General features: G+C 36.1%; 1 protein-coding gene, 1 long non-coding RNA gene and 1 other non-coding gene across 5 annotated transcripts in view; all 3 read right to left on the minus strand.

Moving 5' to 3' along the window:
• Positions 1-803: 803 nt before the first annotated feature.
• On the minus strand, positions 804-3,082 carry LOC127858824 (uncharacterized). The gene is made up of 3 exons (XR_008039073.1): positions 2,830-3,082; positions 2,524-2,610; positions 804-919 (listed from the first exon to the last, which is right to left on the minus strand). It is a non-coding gene; the product is annotated as an uncharacterized LOC127858824 (long non-coding RNA).
• A 1,163-nt stretch (positions 3,083-4,245) lies between these two features.
• LOC127857506 (MMS19 nucleotide excision repair protein homolog) overlaps positions 4,246-27,639 on the minus strand; it is a 38,207-nt gene continuing 14,813 nt past the window's right edge. Inside the window, exons 9-25 of one of the 3 annotated variants that reach the window (XR_008038390.1) lie at positions 27,525-27,614; positions 27,006-27,054; positions 26,543-26,776; positions 22,508-22,721; positions 22,036-22,133; positions 21,349-21,480; positions 19,516-19,744; positions 14,969-15,092; positions 11,987-12,049; positions 11,173-11,299; positions 10,148-10,302; positions 9,425-9,611; positions 9,088-9,170; positions 8,187-8,354; positions 6,986-7,146; positions 5,870-6,245; positions 4,246-5,724 (exon numbers count right to left, since the gene is read on the minus strand). Coding sequence is in view for 2 of the 3 variants with exons in the window: in XM_052393899.1 (XP_052249859.1) it covers positions 6,218-6,245; positions 6,986-7,146; positions 8,187-8,354; positions 9,088-9,170; positions 9,425-9,611; positions 10,148-10,302; positions 11,173-11,299; positions 11,987-12,049; positions 14,969-15,092; positions 19,516-19,744; positions 21,349-21,480; positions 22,036-22,133; positions 22,508-22,721; positions 26,543-26,776; positions 27,006-27,054; positions 27,525-27,614 (2,142 nt within the window). In the remaining variant the exon portion in view is untranslated. Of the gene's footprint in view, positions 6,246-6,985; positions 7,147-8,186; positions 8,355-9,087; positions 9,171-9,424; positions 9,612-10,147; positions 10,303-11,172; positions 11,300-11,986; positions 12,050-14,968; positions 15,093-19,515; positions 19,745-21,348; positions 21,481-22,035; positions 22,134-22,507; positions 22,722-26,542; positions 26,777-27,005; positions 27,055-27,524; positions 27,615-27,639 lie in introns of all 3 variants that reach the window. The other 2 variants (XM_052393900.1, XM_052393899.1) reach the window with 2 other exon arrangements.
• Positions 13,827-13,917, minus strand: Trnal-uaa (transfer RNA leucine (anticodon UAA)). Its single transcript is given in 2 exon segments — positions 13,827-13,863; positions 13,881-13,917. It is a non-coding gene; the product is annotated as a tRNA-Leu (tRNA).

Below are 27,639 nucleotides of genomic sequence, written 5' to 3' on the forward strand. Positions count from 1 at the left end.
CCATGCGTAACAGCGTTTCGCGTCAAGAATTAAGGTAGAAAAGCCAAACTTGGTTACATCATATATGCAGCACTTAGACTCCATACAAGGCATCACTTTCGATTCTAATAGGCAAAGCTGATGTAACATATGACTTAATAAGTGAAAAAAATCATCAATGGCAATATTTGTGCATCAAAGCAGGTTTTGAACCGGATTCGAACAAACTTTTTTATTTTTTTTGGCACATTTTAGGTAAAATTCATGTAGAAGCAGCATTTCTAATGTCATTTGACCCAACAAAAGGGCTTGCTTGCATGAAAAAACAACACACTTGATTTCCTGACTTAAAAAAAGTCATCGTAAGACATGAGCTTTAATTCTTTTGTCACACCTGGACCTATGATTCCTCGGCTCGAGTTCCGTCTCGGACAGGCTCCGGAAAGTGTCAGTCTGGCCCGGGTGCTTAATTCCGTGTAATCTGAGAAAACAAAAAGGTTTTTTGTGCACATCTACCCATTACGGTGCCAACTTATGTAAGTTAGATACAATTAGAGTAAGCTTTCAATAGTCTTTGTTGCTTTATTTGCTGCAAATGAATAATTCACCACGCCGGCATCACATTGTCTGGCACACTGGCAAAGTTATCGCCACAAAATGTGGTTTAAGATCTTCAGTAAATGTAAAACACCCAATTTTCCCAATTTTGGTGACAAAAGTGTGCCAGGATATTAAAAAAAATCATTTTACCATAGATTTAATTGAAAATAACGGCGTACTAACCTGCAAAGACGATCCTCTCGACACGACAGGGCGAGTGTTGAGGGCCGTCTCCGAATCAGTGATGCTGTACAGTTTTTGATGGCCTGTCACTTCAGCCGGACTTGTAAACCAATTGGACGACAGTTCAGGCAGAGCTAAAGACCCATTTCGACACCGCCTACAAATGCACACTTAGGTTTACGCATAATATTGAGGTCACTTAAATACAGATTCCCTGGTGTTTTTCACGCAGGGTCTATCACAACAACATTCTTCCAGGAAAGAAAGCATACTATTATTATCATTTTTGTGTTTTTAGCTGAATACTTGATTTTACTTAAACTCTGCAAGATAACCTAACAGGAAAAATAAGGCAAAGTAGTGTTATTCTGAGTAGATCTGCCTGACGGGGTTGCAGGCGAAGGCAGATAGCAGTGTCGGTCCAAAATTGGCAGGCATTTTTAACAGTAAAAGGTTCAAAAAGTAAACAACAATAACAAATATAGATGAAATAAAGACATGCACGAGGTTCATTATTGAGATTGATGCAAATTAATGTCAAAATGTCAGTGAAAAACAATACCGAGTGTTTAAGTAGTCTTAGAATATGTCTCCGGAACAGGTTTCGGTGTGATTTTCCAGCATTTACCCCCCTTATGACCCCAAGTGCAACAGCCCAATTGCAAACAGCCCTAATTTGGGTCAAAATGACATCTGGCAGTTATGTTTTGCAATACAGAGAGTTTTTGATGGTCAATTGTCAAAATTCTGGCAGACGACTAACTTGGTCGGATGTGCTTAAAGGTTACGCATGCGCAATTAATTTCCTTCTATATTACATATAAAATAGTTGAAGTTCGATATCAATTTTTACCATGATCAAGCGCATACCCACTATATCATCATACATCATTAGAAAGATAAATGCATACTCTTTTGAAAAAAAAATGCATGTCATTAAATTCTATACGCGCTAACTCAAAATATTTACCTTAGAATAGGCAAACCGGTTTTGACAGCTGTGCAGACAACCATTTCGGGCTCAAATAGTATGACCTACTTTCAAAGCCGGGAACCATCAACACAAAAGGAGAGCACAATAATGGCATATTTTCTTATTGCTTACAAATATACCCTTCAAGTTGATACCAAAACTAACCATTGGCAATGTATTTTACAAATCCTAGGCAGCATGCACTCAACAATGTGTGCTAAGTATCAAACTGACTGCATGTAACCCTAAAAACAGGAGTTCCGGTTTGGGGTTATGTGACCTTTAAGAGAGCCCAACACCTTCTTATTTGAATAAAAGGCACTTTTTCCACAGGTGTAATCTGTTTTGAGAAAGATCACAAAGTTCCGGTACAATGACACACAGATTTATTCATAAAAGTTGCCGTTGAAAGCGCCATGCGTAACAGCGTTTCGCGTCAAGAATTAATGTAGAAAAGCCAAACTTGGTTACATCATACATGCAGCATTTAGACTCCATTCAAGGCATCACTTTCGATTCTAATAGGCAAAGCTGATGTAACATATGACTTAATAAGTGAAAAAATCATCAATGGCAATATTTGTGCATCAAAGCAGGTTTTGAACCGGATTCGAACAAACTTTTTAATTTTTTTGTTGGCACACTTTAAGTAAAATCCATGTAGAAGCAGCATTTCTTATGTCATTTGACCCAACAAAAAGGCTTGCTTGCATAAAAAAACAACACACTTGATTTCCTGACTAAAAAAAAGTCATCGTCAGACATGAGCTTTAATTCTTTTGTCACACCTGGACCTATGATTCCTCGGCTCAAGTTCCGTCTCGGACAGGCTCCGGAAAGTGTCAGTCTGGCCCAGGTGCTCAATTCCGTGTAATCTGAGAAAACAAAAAGGTTTTTCTGTGCACATTTACCCATTACGGTGCCAACTTATGTAAGTTAGATACAATTAGAGTAAGCTTTCAATAGTCTTTGTTGCTTTATTTGCTGCAAATGAATAATTCACCACGCCGGCATCACATTGTCTGTTAAAAGAGTGCCAGGATAAAAAAAAATCATTTTACAATAGATTTAATTGAAAATAACGGCGTACTAACCTGCAAAGACACCGATCCTCTCGACACGACTGGGCGAGTGTTGAGGGCCGTCTCCGAATCAGTCATGCTGTACAGTTTTTGGTGGCCTGTCACTTCAGCCGGACTTGTAAACCAATTGGACGACAGTTCAGGCAGAGCTAAAGACCCATTTCGACACCGCCTACAAATGCACACTTAGTTTTACGCATAATATTGAGGTCAATTAAATACAGATTCCCTGGTGTTTTTCACGCAGGGTCTATCGAAACAACATTCTTCCAGGAAAAAAAGCATAATATTATTATCATTTTTGTGTTTTCAGCTGAATACTTGATTTTACTTTAACTTTTTTTTAGTCAGGAAATCAAGTGTGTTGTTTTTTCATGCAAGCAAGCCTTTTTGTTGGGTCAAATGACATAAGAAATGATGCTTCTACATGGCTTTTACTTAAAGTGTGCCAAAAAAAAAATTAAAAAGTTTGTTCGAATCCGGTTCAAAACCTGCTTTGATGCACAAATATTGCCATTGATGATTTTTTCACTTATTAAGTCATATGTTACATCAGCTTTGCCTATTAGAATCGAAAGTGATGCCTTGAATGGAGTCTAAATGCTGCATGAATGATGTAACCAAGTTTGGCTTTTCTACATTAATTCTTGACGCGAAACGCTGTTACGCATGGCGCTTTCAACGGCAACTTTTATGAATAAATCTGTGTGTCATTGTACCGGAACTTTGTGATCTTTCTCAAAACAGATTACACCTGTGGAAAAAGTGCCTTTTATTCAAATTAGAAGGTGTTGGGTTCTCTTAAAGGTCACATAACCCCAAACCGGAACTCCTGTTTTTAGGGTTACATGCAGTCAGTTTGATACTTAGCACACATTGTTGAGTGCATGCTGCCTAGGATTTGTAAAATACATTGCCAATGGTTAGTTTTGGTATCAACTTGAAGGGTATATTTGTAAGCAATAAGAAAATATGCCATTATTGTGCTCTCCTTTTTGTGTTGATGGTTCCCGGCTTCGAAAGAAGGTCATACTATTTGAGCCCGAAATGGTTGTCTGCACAGCTGTCAAACCCGGTTTGCCTATTCTAAGGTAAATATTTTGAGTTAGCGCGTATAGAATTTATTGACATGCATTTTTTTCAAAAGAGTATGCATTTATCTTTCCAATGATGTATGATGATATAGTGGGTATGTGCTTGATCATGGTAAAAATTGATATCGAACTTCAACTATTTTATATGTAATATAGAAGGAAATTAATTGCGCATGCGTACTGTACGGACACTGCATCTAGGAACTACATGGCAATATGCGCATGTTCTTCTGTACGGACACAGCATATAGATGCATCTAATTTTGGATGATAAGTTACCATGATCTAACAAAGAAATGTAAAATTAGATGTCATAAAGAAAAAACGACTAACACATGTTTTGTTGCTTTCAATTTATTTGATTGTTGCAATGTTAGAATGTGATCCTGGTAAGTTATACATACAGGCGAAAAAGCACTGCAATCCAACATACCAATATATTGATATTGGAATTGACCTTATACAATAATAATGGTGTTTCAAAGTCCTGTTGGGCTAAATCAATTATTTATCTAAAGCGTTGCACAAAATTAAGCCTTTAAAGTTGAAAGAATTGCTATGCTCTCTTCTTTACACTGCAGACAAAAAATTAATTAGAATCTAGATGTCCTAAAGAAAAAAACAAATCACACATGTTTGTGGCTTTAAACTTACAGGTTTTTGAATTCACAATGTTAGTTCAAAGCATTGCACAACATTTCTCCTTTAATGTTGAAAGCTTGCTATGCTCTCTTCTTTAAACTGCAGGCACGGTAAACAAAAAAATATAAGAAATCAACTCATTTTACGAAAACCATGAAACACTGTAATTGAGTCCATCAAGTATCTTATTTCAAACGTTCTTAATGTTGAACGTATTCATGATCATTCATGACAACACAGATAGCGATGAAAATGATGTTGATGTTTCTTTTTCGTTTAATACATGATATGTGTATATGTTAAGAGATTCGTTACTTAGGGGACATGATCTGTTGTGATCAAATACTGTGTATATTAGAAACCAATACTAGAACCAGTTATGAATTACCACGGGCATATATTCAAGCAACATTCATAACAGCATGCTTTCAGCCTCTCAATGACTGGTGTTTAATGTTTTATCAAGTAACCACTTCCATTCACAACCACCGGGAGCTTGTGGTGAGAATGTGTGTATACACACTACTGATACGATCCATGTCATGCGAAAATGGTCTGATGCTATATGCAATCTTGCAGTCTGGTCAGGAGCTACACTCACAGCAATAGTCATCCAAAGTTTGGTGGCCTCATTGGTGGAAAGGGTAGCTCCTAACCAGGTTGTGCAGATGCACAGGCTGGAGGCATTAGACCCATTTCGCATGACGAAGCTGACTTTAACAACAATAACAGATCTAGTTACATAGCCAATGGAGTCAGGCATTCTTATATAAAGATAATCAATAAGGCATCATTAACAGAGAAAATATTTGGCATCAACATTATTTTGACACATCAATGACTTAAGAATAAAGCTTTTATTTTCAGGAACAAATTGGCACAAGTATTTTATTGCCACAACTAATGAGTATACATTTGCATTTGTGTTAATTGAATGCATTATTCATTTATTTGTGTCTATACAAATATACATATAAAAAATCTAACTTATTTCCAGTAAAAATGAACACATTTTGACTAGCAAAAAACAACACAACATTACATGAAACAAACAAATGTTTTCCTATATTGGGCATGCAGATATGATTTTAAAAACAAAACAAGATATGTGTTTGTCAGAAACACTATGTCCCCTTTTGCGCCGCTTTGAAGATATATATTTACCTTTGACCTTGAAGGATGACCTTGACCTTTCACCACTCAAAATGTGCAGCTCCACGAGATACACATGCATGCCAAATATCAAGTTGCTATCTTCAATATTGCAAATGTATTCATTAAATGAGCGATTTTGACCCATATATTTGACCTTAGACCTTGAAGGATGACCTTGACCTTTCACCACTCAAAATGTGCAGCTCCACGAGATACACATGCATGCCAAATATCAAATTGCTATCTTGAATATTGCAAATGTTAAAGTTGGGGCAAACAAACACACAAACCAACAGACAGGGCAAAAACAATATGTCCCCCACTATAGTGGTGGGGGACATAAAAAAGAAGTAAACAAGTATAATATAATGTGATACAACCTTATGGTTACATTGTCCATCAATTTCTGATAAAGAATTTGTCACCATAACAACAGTTGCAACTATCCAAATGCCAAATAATATCACAAAACAGTCTCCTACATGTATTCATGGCACCAGCATCTTCCCCTACTTGTCCTCTGCATCAAACATAATCCTACAAAACATCATGAATCATATACAAAGAGAGGTTAATGAGATGACTACATGCCTTACAGTAAGCACGTGCACAGGAAGAAAACCATGTCAAGTAGTTAAGGTTTGTACTTTAAACAGATTAACTAAAGTTCAAATTAGCAAATATTTATAATAATTTTGGCACATGCAGTACTGAATATAATTTACCAAGATACATAATACAAATATATTTTGCCTATTTAAAGGCATTACACAATGCATATATATGTAGATCATTCAGATTACAGCTATAAACAGATGTACATGAGAAATTACATTTTTGTTTTATTTTTTTTCACTTTATACAAATGTTAACTCCGATTCCCGTAACACTACTAACACTTGTTATCAGCCATGTTTTAAAAGATTGAATTGGCATTATGGCATGAATTATAAATGCCAATTCAATTCAACAACACAGTAAACCACACAGCTGAGAGGGGCTCAATTTGTTGTTGTCAGCACAGGTACTAAATAAAAGTATTCTTAAGAATACTACGATTAACCACCAGGTACAGAAAATATGCTTTAAGGCCTGCAATACTCCTGAGTACTTTTGATATATATTCTCCATACTCCGGGGTACTTAAGTATTCTTAAGAGTTCCCAGAGTACTTTTAAGTAGAACCTCAGCTGACAACGACCAATTGAGCGATACATACCATTCGTGTCTAGCAGTGTTAACTACTCAGTGTACCCCTCATCTTAGTGGATACTCACCATTCCTGCCTGGCAGTGACAGCCTGGGCCCGGACAAGCCTCTTCCTGTCCCCCAACACGGGAACCAGTGCCCTAACAACCTGAGCCTTGTAGGGAACCAGCACAGGAATAGGCAGGGAACACAATCCTGCCAGGCACTTCAAGGCAGAGATTCGAACTTTCTGGAAACATCATCACAATCAAACACATTGACACGCACTCAAGACAATTATCAAATACACGTCATTAGCTTTTATTAAAAGTGAAATGTTCTTTTTACTATAATACGATAAGAAATATGCCCAAATTTGATGTACATGTAATTGAAATGAATTACTGAAGTAGGAAGTTTATTTCTCAATGCAATTGTTTGTAATAAACTTATTTATCCTCAGTAGGTCAACATTATTATAATTAAACAAGAGCTGTGTTAGTGAAACACAATGCCCCCTACTGCGCTGCTTTGAAGCAATATATTTGACCTTTGACCTTGAAGGATGACCTTGACCTTTCACCGCTCAAAATGTGAAGCTCCATGAGATACACATGCATGCCAAATATCAAGTTGCTATCTTCAATATTGCAAAAGTTATGACCAATGTTAAAGTTTTCGGAAGGACGGACAGACTGACGGACAGACAGTTCAAAAACTATATGCCACCCTTTGGGGGACATCAAAATTACACAATGTCAGAGTACAAATGTAGTAACCAGTGCCCCTGACACTGCTGGAAGTAATATGAAGCAAATTGTAACAATGAAAAAATTGACACTTGGAAGTCGCCAGTTTTGACAATAGAGGAACTTTATTTTAAAAAGCTTGCAAAGAACTATGATACAATATTACAAACCAAATATTAAACCTTTAAGCCTTGTGGTCTCAGAGAAATTTTTGTAAGTTATTTTTCTATTTAAGTCTATATAATATATTTAACCACCTGGGTGAGGCTATTGTTGACAGACCTAAGGGTCGTGGGCTGATGATAGACAGACAGAAGGTTGAAAAAAAAAACGAAAAAGTGAGCGGGTTGTCGAACTGCCAGGCTGACAGTCAGAAAGACATACAGACAGACAGCTACAGACAGAGGGACTGACACCAAGACAGTAGGACAGACAACCATGAAGATTCCAGTATACTCTCCTATTTGTATCAGTGGACAGGGAGGGATAAAAGAACACATAAAATAACACATTAAAGAACACATTCACAATATATATTTACCATTGAAGGTTTATATGTGGTCATTTTCAGTAATTTCGGTATGAGTGAGTCAATCTGTTTACTGATGACCTCTGGGGCACTGCAAATGAGGTCACTCAGTGTTTCCATGGTGACCAACTGTAGGTCAAGGTCATCTTGCAGAAGAGACTGCACCAATAATGGATAGATCTAAAATGTAACATTTATAATATAATCACAAGGTGTTTCAACAAAGCAAACACTAGGCATTAAAAAATAATTAAAAATCATTATGGCTCAATCACTTTAAAGGAAACTGCACTTCCAAGAGATGTCAATATTTCATCTTATGCAATTAAACATATGATGTGACTCAAACATATTCAAATGTAAAAAAGTAAGAGTTTGTACAAGTTGAAACAAAATGTTGTTCATTTGCTGACTATGATTTCAAGAAAAAAACATTGTGCTGATGTTTAAATTGATTAATTATAACGGTTTTAAGCTAAGTCACACATTTCTCAAAATAAATTAATACCAAAGAATTTGCAAAAAAGTCTCAATCTAAAGCATTCAAGTTTGTTTATTTATAGGCCGAGATTTGTCCAATTTGATACTTCCATTAATTTAATGCAGAGTAGATTTGTTGGTTAGCATGCAGTCATGTTAAATATTAGCCTCTTCCTAGGAAAATGGGGCTTATTGTCCTCTTCATAAAGTGTTGTCCCAGATAAGCCTAAGCAGTCTGCACAGGCTTATCAAGGATAATACTTTCTGCTTTTATGGTATTTTTTGTTCAAATTAAGTATCTTCTTAGAAAACATTGAGTAAACGTGGAAATATTGTCCCTGATCAGCCTACGCAAACTGCACAGCATAATCTGGTATGTAACTTTACGCACATGCATTAAGCCCAGTTTACCCAGAAAGCTGCTAATTACTACCTTATTTAACTCAGGTATGAGGACATGCTTATCCAGGCCCTGCATTAGATAGGACAGGGCTAGCAACCAATTCTGCTTGGTTTCTGAAATCACACACAATTATTTGTTTTAATTTTCATAAACATAAATAGCAAAACGTTTGTTGATTTTCAGAACATGACATGCACTGGGCCAACATTTTCAGCACAATTTCTACCATGGGAAAGTTAAAATAACATGTACATGGTTACAATTATTTTTAATCAAACTTTATGGCGGTGCAAGGACATAAATGACAACATTAAAATTGACAGAATTACAAGAAAAAAGTTTGGGAAGGGAATGTTAAATAATGTACCTGGCCCACTAGCCTGATAGCCAGATACAATGGAACTGAGATATTCAACAAAGAACCTCTGCCGGTACATGATGCGGATATTTGCATGCATCTCGCTGGTCAGTACATCAGATTGGTCAGTGAGGAGCGTGCAGAACCCAGCAGCAGCGCTGTGACCAAGGTCAGATGACCCAAGCAGGTTAAACATCTGCGGAAACAAACATCATTAGATAGTATTTTAGTCAGCTCAAAAAAGGCTTAAATATCTACTACAATACTTTGGGCTCAAAATTTCTTCAGCCAAATTTACTTAAGAATAAAAATTCTTCTTAATTCTGTTGTTGTATGGAACTAAGTAAATAAATATGTGTTGCAAAATGTTATTATCTTTAGCCAAATGTACAAATATTTAAGCACTTTCATATGGACATAGGAAAATAAAAGTGTAAAATTCTGAACACTAAATCTGTAGTGTTTTTTTTTAATAAGCTGATTCCCTACGAGATACATTTATCTCTATGAGATTCCAAAAACTACAGCAAATATACAGCAAATATGTTGAAGTTGTTCATCATTAAACAAATCTGAGAAATCTGTTTTATCAACTAACGATTTCTGTTAGCATGAAAGTACAATAATCAGAACTCATTGACAGAAATTACACATAACTATCACTTCAATTCATAATGGCAGTTGGAAACATTGATTAGTGGAAGAAAATAATATTTTTTGTCCATTGTTTACCATGTTTACAAAGTCCTTGACAAAGCTATGACCCCTGAGCACTAGGGCCTTGGTAACCCATGACAACGCAGATACATGGTGACCTTGACCCTGCAGTTCCAGCACAGAGGTCAGTTTGTCCTTGATGGAGGTCAATAGTTCATCCAGAGTTTTTCCTGAATAAGAAATATCGAAATTACATATACTGGTTAATGATAATAAATACGTTTTTGAGATTGGATCAACAGCACAATAAAATGTCTCAATAATTAATAAAATTAAAAAAAAAAATTTACTCAGAAACTAGAAGCGCAATATCCAGGATACTACTGAACAAACAAATTGTTATTTCAAATTCTATCAATTGGATATAACAAATATTTTAATTTACAAAAAAGAATAATGTAGCAAATATATATATTATTTAATATCGGGATTTCTATTGAAATGTTTAATTAATTGTTACAGACTTTTTCAAAATTCCCAATATTGCCTCAAATACTTTATCTTTATCATTTACAATAAATGGCTAACTAGATAATTAAACTACTTCTGGTTTTGTAAGAACAATTCCGGATGTCTATGACGCTCCATTGGTCATTGTTTACTTCGGTACCACTTAAAAGTACCCCGGGTACTCTTAAGTATCCTTCAATGTGCCCCGCACACCGAAAATTTACTAAAATGTACCTGTGAATACCAACTCTAAATTTATTGTTGTCGTCTTATTTTTTTTTTTAATCAATTATGTTTATATTTATGTCAATATTCTGTAAAATTGCCCCTATATTATATAAACTTATATTTAAAAAAAGCACATTGAGGCAAGTTTTGTTCAAAGACACTTTTGTTTTGTATTCAGTAGTGTGTTTAATGACATCTAATTTTGTGGGGAAATAAAACTTGGGTACAATCTAACAAGGACTGGGTGCCGTTAAGCATATTTTCGGAACCCTGGGCACATTCTAGTATACTTTAGAGTACCCAGGGTACTTATAAGTAGTACCCGAGCTGACAATGACGAATTGAGTGTCTATGACACATACCCAGGGGCTCTTTATTGATGATGGCTGCGAGACATTTACACACGGTGAGGTGAGGGGCAGGGTCCAGGGGCTCCAACATGAAACCAGCCAGCCTGGCAGTCAACTCCGGGAAGTGCACATGGTCACACTGAACGACAGAATGACATATTGTTTGCTTTTAAATTAGAAATTACTGTATTAGAAAATCTGTGTCATTATTCTTAAATTATAATTTAGGGACAGAAATAACCATAAGCCTATGCAAGAAATAAATATTCTCTATTTGCATTCAAGTTGTTGTATTTTAGCCCTTTAATGTTACTTATAACAAAATTTGTTCAACAGGCCTTTTACCGAAAGACTCACAGACATGTTTGATCAGTTTCAATATACTCTGTCTGTTTGTGTTTAGCATTTATGCACATAAATGAAACTTATTACATATTCTGTCCAATAGGCCCTTTTTCTGACTGACACACGGAAATGTTGTATATGTTTGGAAACAATCTCCTTGTTTGCATGTATAATTTTTTTAAGTGAACAGGAATTCTTTCCAATATGAGAAAATGACCAAGACCAAAAGTAAAATGGATAATGGTGTAGAGCGTTAAGCATGTCAATTGCCCTTTCCAAGAGGTGATTCTGGGCCTATTGCCCATTGCACCTTGGTAAAACATCTCGCACAAAATACAGCTTGCTAGGTTAAGGGTAAGTCTGCAACCCAAGACTTGTTGAGCCAGTATGTTACCAATCTGCCTAAAATGTCAATTGCAAGTGTACATACTCAGTCCATTTCAAGAACTACCTACTGTAAGTCAATAATATAATTGATTACCTGTTTTGTTCCAGATGCTAAAACAGGTGTCAACAGGGACACGAAAACAGTATCACAGCTTGCCTGTAAACAATATAACAACTTTTAAGTCACAGTAGAAATGTTAATATTGCAGATTTTGTATCATTACATGTATTTGTTTAAATAATAGCTAATTAAATGTGAAGCTGGCAATAAATACTGATACAGCTGCTGCAGCTGTAATCTAATGGCAAATTGAGGTAAATTGCTTTTTATGTCACTTGTTACAATGTCAACATAATAATCTTCGTTGCATATTTGTTGCAGTAAACAACAAGATAAGTATTGATGCAAAGCATCAAAGGGCGTCGGGAATTTCAGCGTAAAACGCACTCAATGAAGTTACATGGAACGATTTTTTTTCTACTGTAAATATTGGCCGATTATTTTAAACAAAATAGAAAAAGATACTGGTATAACCATTATCTATAATTTTGTGTTATAACCCCCAAATAACCATTATTTATGATGTTGTGTTATAACTCCCAAATAACCATTATCTATGATTTTGTGTTGTAACCCCCAAATATTTCATAGTTCATTTTATTTACATTGGTTTCCTTTTTTTTTACTGGCATCCGTGTGCAGTTTTCATTAATGGAACAGAACTGTGTAGGTTTTAAAAAATCTGCTTCATCTTGTAAGCGTAATTTCATATTTTTCTCAACTTCAATGGGAGATGATTCTGAACTTATTCTTACGTTGCTCATTTCAGATAGGGGTTGAGTACTTATTGATATGAAAACACTGTAAAAGTTTGAACAAAAAAATTGAATGAAAACTGTAAATTGCATAAAGAAGCTGCATTTCACAATACTTTGAAATTCAGTAAAAGATCATAATATATTTATTGCTTCGATATTCACCATTTTCAATAGAGTTTGAGTAATACTGATATAGAAACACTTAACAAGTTTGGAAAGATTCAGATGAAAGTTGTAAAATCTTTTTAACAAGTGGAAATTGTTTGTTTTGTCAAATTTAATAGACAAAAATTCTGTACTTATTGTCCCGATGTTTCTCATTTTAAATGAGGTAAAAATGCTCATTGATATGAAGACACTGTAAGTTTGGAGAGAATCTAATGAAAAATGTTGACGTAAACACCTAACCAAGCAGTTTTTCACTTTTATTTTTAAATTCAAAGAGAAATAATTCTGGACTTATGGTCCGATATTGCTCAAATAGAGTTTGGGTTGGGTCCTCATTGATAAAAAAAACCTGTGCAAGTTTGGGAACAATGGGATGAAAATTTTGGGCTTAGAACAACGATTTCAAAATTTCTCAAATTCTAAGGAAGATAACTATGGACGTAATAGTCGGATAATGCTAAAGTGCCCATACCACCTGGATAGTAATACGTGTCGCGCTTCGCGCTCTATTTGTGGTTCTTAAAAAAAAAACTCTAAGGAGTGCTTGAATCTAGGGAAACGGGTTGCTGGGACACAGCTCCTCCTTGATAAGCGGCTGCTTCCTTTATCGCAACTCATTGTTACAATCAATAATACGTGTTGTGCTTCGCGCTCTATATGTGGTAGGGATAGTACTTAGGGCCTATGATAGACACCATAAAAATACATACATAATAGATGTGTTGTTTGCATTTATTTGTTAATATAAAAACACTTGTATTTTTTATAAGATATTTAAATGATGTAAGAAATTTTAATTAACGTTGTCACCACGCAGCATCCATTAATTTTAATAAAAATGTCCAATTGTAGTAAAATGGATTTTAAAATGTCTACATAAAATAAAGCTTTATTATATTTATTAACCTGACTGAAAAAAATTGTCAGCCGCCAAACTGTTCTGTTCGTGCCGGAACCCGGGATTGAACCGGGGGGCCTTTAGATGATTGTTGCGTAAACAACTTAAGTCTAACGCTCTCCCAACTGAGCTATTCCGGCTGACATCATTTATGTACTGCTATTTGGTGAAGTTGTGTATTGCGATCGTTATTATATGTCTATTAATAAACTAATACATTGTACGTTTTCGTACCACTACGCCTTTCAATAAACTTGCTTGCGCTATAGGTCGTCAAATATCGTACTACATTGATTCTCCACTAAATAAGCAAATTAGAAAAACCACAAAATAAATATATTTTGATTATGTTTTGTTTTTATACAAAACCAGAAAGATTTGCGTATTTGCCCAGTCCCTGTGATCTTTCCCCTGTGATCAGTTGTGGATCAGTTATTAATTAATTGCATTATTGGCACTAAATGTTGTAATAAATGTAATAGGCACAAATGCAGTACTTATTTACACTAATTTACACAAAAAATTACCACTATGCAAGATATTCTTAAAACAAAAATATATACATTGATACGTAAAATAACTTCTCCTCCCATACTAGTAAGCGAAAACAAGAGCTGTCACCATAGGATGACCTATGCCCCCTATAAACCCTTTGATAGAAGTTATGAGCAGTTTTCGAAACCTAAACGCAGATTTTGAAACCTAAACGCGGACCCTAAGTTCAAGGTCAAGGTGACAGGGGTAAAAAATGTTATGGCTATGGAAAAGCCTCGTCCATATACACATGCATACCAAATACGAAGGTAATATCTCAAGGGATATAGAAGTCATGAGCATTTTTCAAAATCTAAACGCAGAATTTGAAACCTAAACGCGGACCCTAAGTTCAAGATCAAGGTCACAGGGGTAAAACATTGTGTGCGTATGAAAAGGCCTTGTCCATGTACACATGCATATCAAAGATGAAGGTTATATCTCAAGGGACATAGAAGTTATGAGCATTTTTCGAAACCTAAACGCAAAGTATGACGGAAAGACAGACAGACGGACAGACTGACAGACAGACAGACAGACGGACAGACAGTCCGATCACTATATGCCCTCCTTCCGGGGCATAAAAAAATGCATTACATACTAGTCGCCGCTCTCCAGAGCGACGCTAATGAAAGAACCACAATATATAAAACTTACTTTGAGAGGACAGAAATTATGTGGTTGACCTTTGAAGACATCAAGGTCATCATCTTGATTATCATTTGATGAGACGTTCCTAAAGAATGACTCCATAAAAAGACTCTGCATTTCTGATGAAACACTGAAAAATACAGAATTTGCTGAATTAGATTGCTTTGGGTTGAATTTAGTGAGACAGTGTTGCTTATAAAAATTTCAAAATAAAATATTTCCCCGAAACTACTAAGACAAATATAAGGCTGTTTGTCATCTTAATATCATAATTCCCCCAATGATTAGGCCAGGCTTTGTCAAAAGATCTTAATTCTTTTCTAAAAGTACATTTCTTCTGTCACTTACTTATTTTATTGCTTTGAATGATATTTTTAGTCGATGGCATAGACGAAAATTCTTTTATGATTTGTTAATTTTTCACACATAATTCTCGTTTCAAGAGTTTTATATCTAAACAATGAAATATTTGCACACATCAAAGCAATAGGAAACTAGAAATGTGTGCGTAACAAATATGGATAATGCCACATGTAATTATGGTCTGAAAACTTAACCAAAATACCGAGGTTCACAAGTTCAAACCCTGGTTACAATGGATATATTTCAGCCCTCCAGCAGCAATACGTTTTCAGGTGCCCAACTTCACATGCAAGTAAATATTTTAGCAAAGTTTTATCTCTCTAGCAGCTTTTTGAGTTAGATGCAACGCAAGTTAAAAGATGTGATTGTTTTATAAAGAAAGAGGCCGCAACTCCAGTAGTGTTAACTAGAGCTTTGTCACAGACGTGACGAATACCCCCACATGCCGCATTGACACAGAATATTTTGCATGTTGTCTTCACAAAAAATAGCTGACACCATGCTCAATGTTTAAAACGCACTTAGTGACCCCGTGACCTGGTTTTTAACCCTGCATGGCCCATGTTTGAACTTGACCTACATATTATCTAGATACAACTTCTGACCAAGTGTGGTGAAGATCGGATGAAAACTACTTGAATTAGAGAGCAGGCTGAATGTGTAAAATGTACTAAGTGACCCCGTGACCTAATTTTGACCCACCATGATCCATATTCGAACTTGACGTAGACATCATCTAGATACAACTTCTGACCAAGTTTGGTGAAGATCGGATAAGAACTACTTGAATTAGAGAGCGGACACCATGCTCAATGTTTAAAACGCACTAAGTGACCCCGTGACCTAGTTTTTGACCTGCCATAACCAATGTTCGAACTTGGCCTAGACATCATCTAGATACAACTTCTGACAAAGTTTGATGAAGCTCTGATGAAAACTTCTTGAATTAGAGAGCAGACAACATGCTGAATGTTTAAAACGCACTAAGTGACCCTGTGACCTAGTTTTTGACCTGCCATGATCCATGTTCGAACTTGGCCTAGACATCATCTAGATACAACTTCTGACCAAGTTTGATGAAGCTCTGATGAAAACTACTTGAATTAGAGAGCAGACAACATGCTGAATGTTTAAAACGCACTAAGTGACCCCGTGACCTAGTTTTTGACCCGGCAAGGCCCACATTCGAACTTGGCCTAGACATCATCTAGATACAACTTATGACCAAGTTTGGTGAAGATCGGATGAAAACTACTTGAATTAGAGAGCGGACACGGACCGTCCGACCGACAAGACCGACCGACAGACAGACAAGCTCACTCCTATATACCCCCCTAAACTTTGTTTAGTGGGGGTATAAAAACAGCTAACCAACATATATAGGTACGCAAGTTCACATGCTGGTTATATTTTTGTAAAGTTTAAGCACTCTTGCTGCAATAGTTTTTTAGTTACGTGTCAAACACATAAAACAAGGCTATTGCCAAGCAATAAAAGTCCCCTACCGGCTCCACCATTGTCAGAATATTATTTTTTGTTGCCATAGCTACCAGAATTTTTGACTTAGGAACAAAATGAAATGACATGCATAATGTCCATATTGCCATCTATCCATGTTGGAAGTTTCATTAAAAAAATATGAAGAACTTGTAAAGTTATCGTAGGGTCCAGAAAACCACCATTATCAGCAGTATTTCTAGTCTTTTTGTTGTCAAATCAACCAGAATTTTTGACGTAGGAACAAAATGAAATGACGTGCATAATGTCCATATTTTCATCTATCCATGTTTCAAGTTTCATGAATAAATATGAAGAACTTTTGAAGTTATCGCAGGATCCAGAAAACCACCATTTTCAGCTGTATTTCTAGTCTATTTGTTGCCATAGTAACCAGAATTTTTGATGTAGGAACAAAATGAAATGACTTGCATAATGTCCATATTGCCATCAAACCATGTTTTAAGTTTCATAAAAAAAAAATGAAGAACTTTTAAAGTTATCCCAGGATCCAGAAAACCACCATTTTCAGAAGTATTTCTAGTCTATTTGTTGCCATAGCAACCAGAATTTTTGACGTACTAACAAAATGAAATGTCGTGCATAATGTCCATATTGCCATCTATCCATGTTTTATGAAACTAGAGCTTTGTCACAGACGTGATGAATACCCCCACATGCCCCATTGACACATAAGATTTTGCATGTCGTCTTCACAAAAAACAGCGGACACCATGCTCAATTTTTAAAACGCACTTAGTGACCCCTTGACCTAGTTTTTGACCCAGAAAGGCCCATGTTCTAACTTGGCCTTAAGATCATCTCCATTAAACTTCTGACCAAGTTTGGTGAAGATGGGATGTAAACTACTTGAATTAGAGAGCGGACACCATGCTGAATGTTAAAAAACGCACTAAGTGACCCCGTGACCTAGTTTTAGACCCGGAATGGCCCATGTTCAAACTTGTCCTAGAGATCATTTAGATAAAACTTGTGACCAAGTTTGGTGAGGATTGGATGAAAACTACTTGAATAAGAGAGCAGACAACATGGTGAGGTTTAAAACGCACTAAGATACCCGTGACCTAGTTTTTGACCCGGCATGACCCATATTCAAACTTGACCTAGACATCATCTAGATACAACTTCTGACAAAGTTTGGTGAAGATTGGATGACAACTACTTGAATTAGAGAGCGGACAACATTGTGATGTTTAAAACGCACTAAGTGACCCCGTGACCTTGTTTTTGACCCGGCATGACCCATATTCAAACTTGCCCTAGACATTATCAAGATACAACTTCTGACCAATTTTGGTGAAGATTGGATAAAAACTACTTGAATTAGAGAGCGGACAACATGGTGAGGTTTAAAACACACTAAGTGACCCCGTGACCTAGTTTTTGACCCGGCATGGCCCATGTTCGAACTTGACCTACACATCATCTAGTTACAACTTCTGACCAAGTGTGGTGAAGATCTGATTTAAACTACTTGAAATAGATAGCGGACACCATGCTCAATGTGTAAAACGTACTAAGTGACCCTGTGACCTAGTTTTTGATCTGGCATGGCCCATGTTCGAACTTGGCCTTCAGATCATCTAGATAAAACTTCTGACCAAGTTTGGTGAAGATCGGATGAAAACATCTTGAATAAGAGAGAGGACACCATGCTGAATGTTAAAAAAATGCACTAAGTGACTCAGTGACCTAGTTTTGACCCGGCAAGGCCCATGTTCGAACTTGGCCTTAAGATCATCTAGATACAACTTCTGACCAAGTTTGATGAAGATCGGATGAAAACTACTTGAATTAGAGAGCAGACAACATGCTGAATGTTTAAAACGCACTAAGTGACCCCGTGACCTAGTTTTTGACCCGGCAAGGCCCATGTTCGAACTTGGCCTAGACATCATGTAGAAACAACTTCTGACTAAGTTTGGTGAAGATCGGATGAAAACTACTTGTATTAGAGAGCGAACACTTAATATGGACCGACAGACAGACCGACAGACCGACTGACAGTCCGACCGACAGACTGACAGACAAGTTCACTCCTATATACCCCTCTAAACTTCGTTTGTGGGGGTATAAAAATATGAAGAACTTCTTAAGTTATCGCAGGATCCAGAAAACAACCATTTCCAGCAGTATTTCTAGTTGTTGCCATAGCAACCAGAATTTTTGACATAGGAACAAAATGAAATGACTTGCATAATGTCCATATTGCCATCTATCCATGTTTCAAGTTTCATGAAAAAAATATTAAGAACTTTAAAAGTTATCGCAGGATCCAGAAAAGTGTGACAGACTCACAGACTGACGGACTGATGGACACACAGAGCGCAAACCATAAGTCCCCTCCGGTGAAACCGGTAGGGGACTAATAATGTATTTTTTCATAAAAGAAGGGGCCAAAATGCCAGTTGTGTTAAAAAAACTGCCGATCAATAAAAGAAGTTGGGCAAGCTCACATGCTGCATGATGTTTTTGCGAAAAAAAATCCAGATTGAAGGGCGGGAGGATAGGCAAGAAGGAGAATATTATTGACAATTGCAAACCTATATCCCCCCATAAAATGTGAGCTTACGCTTATTCTGTTAAAACTGACTTTTAACAATATCTGGGAAATCAAAGCAAGCTCATGGTAAATAAGTCTAAAATAAAGGTTTAGGGTTAGGTTAGCTTACCTGTGATCCCAGTGTGCGGCCTGGTGCCGAATGAACTCTGCCAGATTGCTTAACACCTCCACGTCGCTAAGCACTCGGTACCAGGCCTCCACTCGACACCTGCTGACCACTAGGTTGTGTATGACCTTGACCCCTCCAGTGAGACTACCAAGACAGGCGGGGTCACTGCTACAAGAGCTGGACAGGCGGGCAAGACACTTGGTGACTGATGGGTACAGACTGTGGAATGCTGGAATGCACGGTTATAGAGAATTTACACGGAGAATTACACTGTGTTTTTGCTCATTATACTACATAACAAGAGCTATTGGAGGACAGAACGCTTCATTTTTCCCAATTTCTTGCTTTAAAAAAAACTTTGAAAGTGCAAAAAAGTATTGTACAATAATGTCTGCTTCTACAATAGCTAAATGTGTTCTTAAGATCTAAAGCAAAAGCCATTTTTCTATATTTAGTCTCAATGACTGTTTCCTATATCACACCTACTCCATGAGTAATCCCTTGACATAGGGAATTCATGTATCAAGTTTTACTACAAATGCTTGATTTGTTTTCAAATTATTGAGTATAAACAATTCTTCAATATCTACAATTCCACATACCCAATATAGAATTCCATGCTCAATCTTCACATGACAAATTTATGTATGTAGTTTTAGTATATTACCAGGTAGTTATAAATATTAAATATAGCTTAATTTTCTGTTGAGTTATCAGAAACCATTTTTGTATATTAAGTAACAGTGACCATTGACACTATTTGCATGGAAGCTCACATCTATAACTGTAGTAGCATGGAAATGGCTCATTTAATTTTTGATAAACTAGGCAGAATCCATGTTTCTATTTGTAACCCTTTTATGCCTAGCGTCTAGAAAAACGGCCTTGGCAAACAGCGTAGACCCAGATGAGCCACCACATGATGCGGCGTCTCATCTGGGTCTACGCTATTTGCTTAAACGAATTTCTGTAAGAAATATTCTAAATATAGAAATAAATATACTAGACATCCCTAATTTTGGAAATAAATTGATCCAATTTAGAAGGATAGGAGAGTCCACTAGGCATAAATGGGTTAATAGCAGTGACCTTGACCTCAAGGATGCCGGATATAAGACCTAGCAAGATTTGAACATAATGAATTGTTTTACAATAACTTAATTTATTCTTGAGTTATTGAGCAAAAATATTGTTTCTTTATGTAATAAACATAACCTTGACATTGACCCCATCAACTTCATCTGCAAAGTCTGGATTATAGATATTATTATTTGAAATTTTATAGATATTATTATTTGAAAATTTAATGCAACAAATCAATGTGTAATTGAAAAATTCATTTAAACCTACCTTTTTGTAATATAAATAAGCCCTTAATGTTGAAACATTGCAAACTAGACTTACTGAACTTTGCCCTGAAATTTGCCCATGGGGTAAATTCAATATGAAGAATACTTCCTATAAGTTTGAATGAAATCTCAAGCCTTTCCAGAGAAACTAACTATCAGAACAAACTTGAATCTGCCGATATAGTTCAAATGTAAACAGTGTAAAATGGACAAAATTCAAACTTGAGTACCAAACTTAGCTTATGTGGTGATTAAAATATGAATGGTAATTTTGCTTTTGTTTGAAGGAAATGTCTCAAGTGTGTAAAATGGACATTCCATTTTAACAAATTTCGAACAAGAGTTAACAAATTTGGCCTTAGGGGTGATTTTCATATGTAGAAAAGTCAAGCTAACAATAAAATGTACATGTAATATTAAATTTATGAGGATAAAAATTTTATTGTCATATTATCAGATGCAATTGAGCACAACTGTGACTCACTTTCATTATTTAAAAGCTTGTAGATTTCCTTAGTGGCGAGCTGAAGACAGTGAGACCCCTTGGTGATGCCAGCTATCACTTCTAGAACACCAGGTCTGTCGAGACATTCCTGTCCTGGAACTTCCATATTTTCTGAAACAATTTGCACAACAACCTTTAACAGGGCTTTTTTTCCTTCTTCAGTAACGGGCTTATATAGGCCCCTTACCCTATGAGAATTTCTTAAAAATGATGCAACTTTCCCCTAATTTCAAGTTTACTTTGGAAAATGTCTTCCCCTTTTTCAGTTTTGTCGATAATTTTTTCCCTAAAATGGAAGGCCAGGCCCTTTATCCAAATCAAGGAAAAAGCCCTGCATAATAGAAAATCATAGTGATTACATATTACATAACATAATTATGAAAGAAGAATCAATGAATTCAGTATTATTTTCATTTTTCATAGCATAGCCATCTGAACTTGGTATTCAGCAGATATAAATGCAAATTACACCTTTAAAAAAATATCGCAGCTTTGTATTTGCAATTATCTTGTTAAATTTCATCAAAAAGCTGGATGCTTGAAGCTACAATCTGAATCAAAAGGGGCCATTTATTTACAACAAAAAATAATTTAAATATTTTTAAAAAATGGAGGTCACATGCACATGAACGTGTATGTAATTCTTGTAACATAACAACTATTTACCATTGTGAAGCAGCTTAAATAATGTTGGATAGACAGTGTTCTCTGCCAGGGATGGGTTGGTACACATTACATTCCTTAAAACATCTGTGCATTCACACCTGAAACACAGCAAAGAAGCAACAGCTAGGGAAGATTAATGACATGACATTTCATTATAATATACTTGTCTCATGTTGCTGTATACATTAATTTATAAATCACTGTAATGACAATATACAGTACACCAAATCAATGAAACAGGATTGCATAAAAAAAGCTCTCAATGCTTTCAAATTATCAAATATAGAGCACCCCTTCCTTGTAAATTTATTAGCCCAAATTATGTTTTTTTGTTGAAAACATGCTTTTTCACTTGAAAAATTTACTTGGTTCAATTGAATTGTTGCCAAACCAGACATTTCATTGCTTTAACTTTCCCAGCACATGGCTTAATTTATTTAATGTTGAAGTTAAAGCAATTTTGTCTGCTTGCCTCACAGAATCCTCGCAAGCCACTTGTGTTATTGTATCCAAAAGAAGTTGAGCAACATCAGAAACTTCATCTGGACTGAACTGCTGAGCACCTAGCACCAATAGTTTGTCAAGGCCGCGCAGACCTAGGACCTGTATGGATGACGTGTCTTCTCCTAATGACTTCTTGTACATGTCAACCAACTGGGCTTTGTAGGTCAGTATTGGGTTCGGATCTGAAGCAATTACGAAAAAGAAAGTAGAACTTGCACCTTGTTTATGTCCCTATGTTAGGCTTCGATCCTAAACATAATCAACCAAAAAAGCATCTTAAGATGCAAGATTTGCGTTACCTAACTGCATACAAAAGCATATTGTTGTAGATTGAACTACCGGTAAGCTAGCACAAGAAATGTAAAATGACAGAGAGGATCAACTCTTGTTCTGCTTCGATAGTATGATAATTTTTTTGTCAATCACCGGATATGGTCACAAAGACATATTTCAAGTTGAACATATGTAGCATTTATATAAAGTATACATAAAAACTAAAGCTGAACATGATTTATCAAGAGATGACCATGCTAGAAAACTAGGATGTTAACTTTCCACCAATTAATTGTGTTGGGTTTAATTACCTTACAAGCAAGATATACATTTAAGATAACAAGAGATGTGTTTGTCAGAAACACAATGCCCTCTATTACGTCTCTTTGAAATAAAATTTCAATATATCATTTGGCAGGTTTAGAAATTATCTCCCTTTTATAGCTTATTACTTCCCTTGGATTGTATTTTTTTACTTTTGACCGTGAAGGATGACATTGACCTTAAAATTTGTTTTAGATTATATCCTTTAAAAAAATATTACTTCCCTTGTGAAAATGATCTGTACCTGCCAAATGATAAAAAATATAAATTATCTTCCTTTAAAGCTTGTTACTTCCCTTGGATTTTGTTTTTAGACCTTTGACCTTGAAGGATGAGCTTGACCATGTACTTTCACCACTCAAAATGTGCAGCTTCATGAGATACACATGCATGCGAAATATCAAGTTGCTATCTTCAATATTGCAAAAGTTATGGCCAATGTTTAAGTTTTCGGATGGACGGACAGACAGACAGTTCAAATGCTATTTGCCACCCTTCCAGTAATAAACAAGAGCACCGCCTTGCGGGTGCAGACCGCTCATCTATTTTCTTTTTAAAGGTGAAGGGACTCTCATTTTCAATCACAAAGGAGGGAGGGGTGGAGTGAAGAGCGGTGCATTGTGTGGGGGTGTGGACATTTATTACATTTTCTTCCAAAAATGCGAAAAAAAGGAAAAAAAATCGGGGGGGGGGGGGGGGGGGGGGGGGGGGGATTCTTTGGTGGTGCGATGGTTGAACGGTTTTTCAAACATAAAATAATAAAAATAAATATTTGTGTTTTTTAACCGTTTCATAAAAAAAAAAATGGGGGGGGGTGAGGTGGGGGGGGGTATAGTGTGAGGGTGTGGTGGTAATTTGTGAGATGATCTTAAAAAAAAAAAAATAATAGGGGGGGGGATTCGGGTGGGGGGAGGGGGGGTGGGGGGGGGGGATTCTTGGGTGCGATGGTTGGACGGTATTTCAAACATAAAATAATCAAAATAAATAGTTTTGTTTTTTAACCGTTTAAAAAAAAAATTGGGGAGGGGGTGGGGTGGGGGGGGGGTATAGTGTGAGGGTGTGGTGGTCATTTGTGAGATGATCTTAAAAAAAAAAAAAAAAAAAAAAAAAAAAAAAAATAGGGGGGGGGGGGTTGGGGGGGGGCACGGGCGATGGTTTGGGTGGAGTCTATTGTGGTATGTCAGGTAAGAGTAGTTTTGTCAAAGTATCAATCAAATCTAATCATAAATAAAGAAGTTATGGCAATTTTAGAGAAATTTAATAATTTGACCTTGAGAGTCAAGGTCATTCAAAGGTCAAGGTAAAATTCAACTTGCCAGGTACAGTAACCTCATGATAGCATGAAAGTATTTGAAGTTTGAAAGCAATAGCCTTGATACTTAAGAAGTAAAGTGGATCGAAACACAAAATTTAACCATATATTCAAAGTTACTAAGTCAAAAAAGGGCCATAATTCCGTAAAAATTACATCCAGAGTTATGCAACTTGTCCTTTTACTGTACCCTTATGATAGTTTGCGAGTGTTCCAAGTATGAAAGCAATATCTATGATACTTTAGGGGTAAAGTGGACCAAAACACAAAACTTAACCAAACTTTCAATTTTCTAAGAATAAAGGGCCCATAATTCCGTCCAAATGCCAGTCAGAGTTACATAACTTTGCCTGCACAGTCCCCTTACGGTAGTTAGTAAGTGTTGCAAGTATGAAAGCAATAGCTTTGATACTTAAGGAATAAAATGGACCTTAACACAAAACTTAACCAAAATTTTCAATTTTCTAAGTATAAAAAGGGCACATAATTCTGTCAAAATGCACGCCAGAGTTATCTAACTTTGCCTGCCCAGTCCCCTCATGATAGTAAGTAAGTGTACCAAGTTTGAATGCAATAGCATTGATACTTTCTGAAAAAAGTGGACCTAAACGCAAAACTTAACCAAAATTTTCAATTTTCTAAGTATAAAAAGGGCACATAATTCTGTCAAAATGCACGCCAGAGTTATCTAACTTTGCCTGCCCAGTCCCCTCATGATAGTAAGTAAGTGTACCAAGTTTGAATGCAATAGCATTGATACTTTCTGAGAAAAGTGGACCTAAACGCAAAACTTAACCGGACGCCGACGCCGACGCCGACGCCAAGGTGATGACAATAGCTCATAATTTTTTTTCAAAAACAACAACAAAATAACAATACAATCTATCCATCCAAAGTTAAGTTATTGAGCAGAAACCATTTATCTTTTATTGGTTACATTGAACTTGACCCAACTGGCCAAAAATGCAATCCAATCCAAGGGTTGCATGTAAGCTACCTCAAAAAGAATCTCCACCAAAGTTATTGAGCAGTAATTCTTTTTCTACTTAAACTTACAGTCACCTTGACTCCACTGGCATCAAATGCAAACCCAAGATTTTGGTCAGTGATCTTGCATGATGATCCCAAAGACAAATGTGAAGTTTCAGTATTATATTTATAGTAGCTACAGGGATATGTACTTGTTACCAGACAACTATCAGCTTAATTTCATCTTGTACACAACCCTTTACATAACTTTTTTTAAACAGCGAGCCTAATCCTGCATACAGGGTGGTCAAAGTTATTGGTCTTAGTCAGTGGCTGTTCATAAAGACCCTGAAAAAATGTGTAAATTTTATTTCATTATCTGTAATAGACAAAGAGATACGGAACAGTTGCACGCAAATTTTTACCAGTAATTTCTAACGATTATCTGAACATTGATCTCATTCCATATCCAGCCAGATGTTCAAGAGGAGCTGAAAAACAATTAAGGACTACACATTCTATAGTGGAAATACAGACAAAGGGTCATAGTTCTGCCAGAATTCATCGCAGCCTACCGGGTAAATTATATTTCCATTACTATCATATGCACATTGAGGTCATTCAAAAAGGTTGGTATGAGCGAAATTCACACAAAAGTGAAAGAGGCCTTGAAAATATAAGCTTGAGGAATATATGCAGGGATGTACAGATGAAGGGATTTACACTTGCTATGCTTTATGCATCTCAATAGAACATACAAACTATATATCAGTATATAAACAAGTATCGTTGAAAACGATAGATGCTCCCCTTGTTTGACCTTGAGAAAATCTATTATTAGCCTCAGTGACCTTGACATGGACCCCAGTGACCTCAAACCTCATCAAAAGGTAGAGGTCCATGCAAGGTACCTACATACCAAATATGTAAGAGATGGGTAAAATATTGAAGGCGCTATAAGAAACTGTAACAAAAGTGTGACGGAAGTAAGGAAGGAAGGACAAACGGGCAACTTTATGCTCCCCGAAAAGTTTAGGGGAGCATAAAAATCAAGCACAATTTTATACACTTGTTATGAGTTTAAAGAAAAGAAAACACTCTAATAAGTTAAAAACACTCACTTACTATTGTCTGAATATGTAAAGCATTGTGTAACGCCTATAAATCCATTGACCACCAGGACAACGTTGTGTTTGGGAGTGGACTGCGTTTGTTTATTGAACGTGTCAACCAGCAAGGGCATCACTGCCCTAACAACCTGGTCACATGACTGGCTGGTTGCCATGGCAACAGATTGCAGCAGACGCCCAGTGGACAACATCAGCATCAGCTCTGGTTGAAGGAGGTGGTTCTTACACTCTGGGTACAAAAAGTTGTTGTCATCAAAAACTAAAAAATCCTAGTAAAAAAAGGTATTTAGAATGTTGCATCTACAAACTATTGATACACATTTTATAGATTAACTTGTTTTGATCAAAATTCACAAACATTGATCATAGCAAATAGCATTTGACTGGCTTTTACATATGTAGGCAAAATGGTATATTCCATTGCACACTGTCAATTGGTGAAAGTTGGAATAGCTTACCTTGTAATATCTCATCCACAAAACCTTCCAAACTATGGCGTTTGTTACTCTGTAAACAAAAAAATATACTCTAATTCAATACAAACTAGTCTCTAGTCTAAATCTGTATTACTATGAAAGCTTTTGCTTATATTTCACTCGCTAGATTTACTGTTTTGTGTAGTATTTATTCACAACACAATAATTTAAAAAAATCAATCAAGCTCATATCTAAATATAAAAGATTTTTTAAGCACTAACACATTTACATGCAAACTTATCTTTCTATACTTGCTTTAAATATTTGTTCTGCCAATTGTTTTACACAAGACCATGACACCTGAGTGGACAAATAAGTGTATTTATATGTGGTGCTTTTTTTTTCTTCATATTTACAATATAAGTTTTTACCACACTGTGCTCAAGGTTTATTTTGCTACCTATGCAATATGAAAATTCTCTAAATACTTAAGAAAAATAATACTTACAGACAAAACTCATTTCAATATCACATTCAAGTGTTTGCATATGTAAGGTTACCGTGGTTACACCCGTTGCAATGGCAGTCACCAGGGAAGTGAGTGCAGAGAGTGCGGCAGTCTCCACGGCTGGGTCACCAGACAGGAACACCTGAGATTTTACAGACTGTTGATGT

This window comes from Dreissena polymorpha, chromosome 14, assembly GCF_020536995.1.
Source record: "Dreissena polymorpha isolate Duluth1 chromosome 14, UMN_Dpol_1.0, whole genome shotgun sequence".
Classification (NCBI taxonomy): domain Eukaryota; kingdom Metazoa; phylum Mollusca; class Bivalvia; order Myida; family Dreissenidae; genus Dreissena; species Dreissena polymorpha.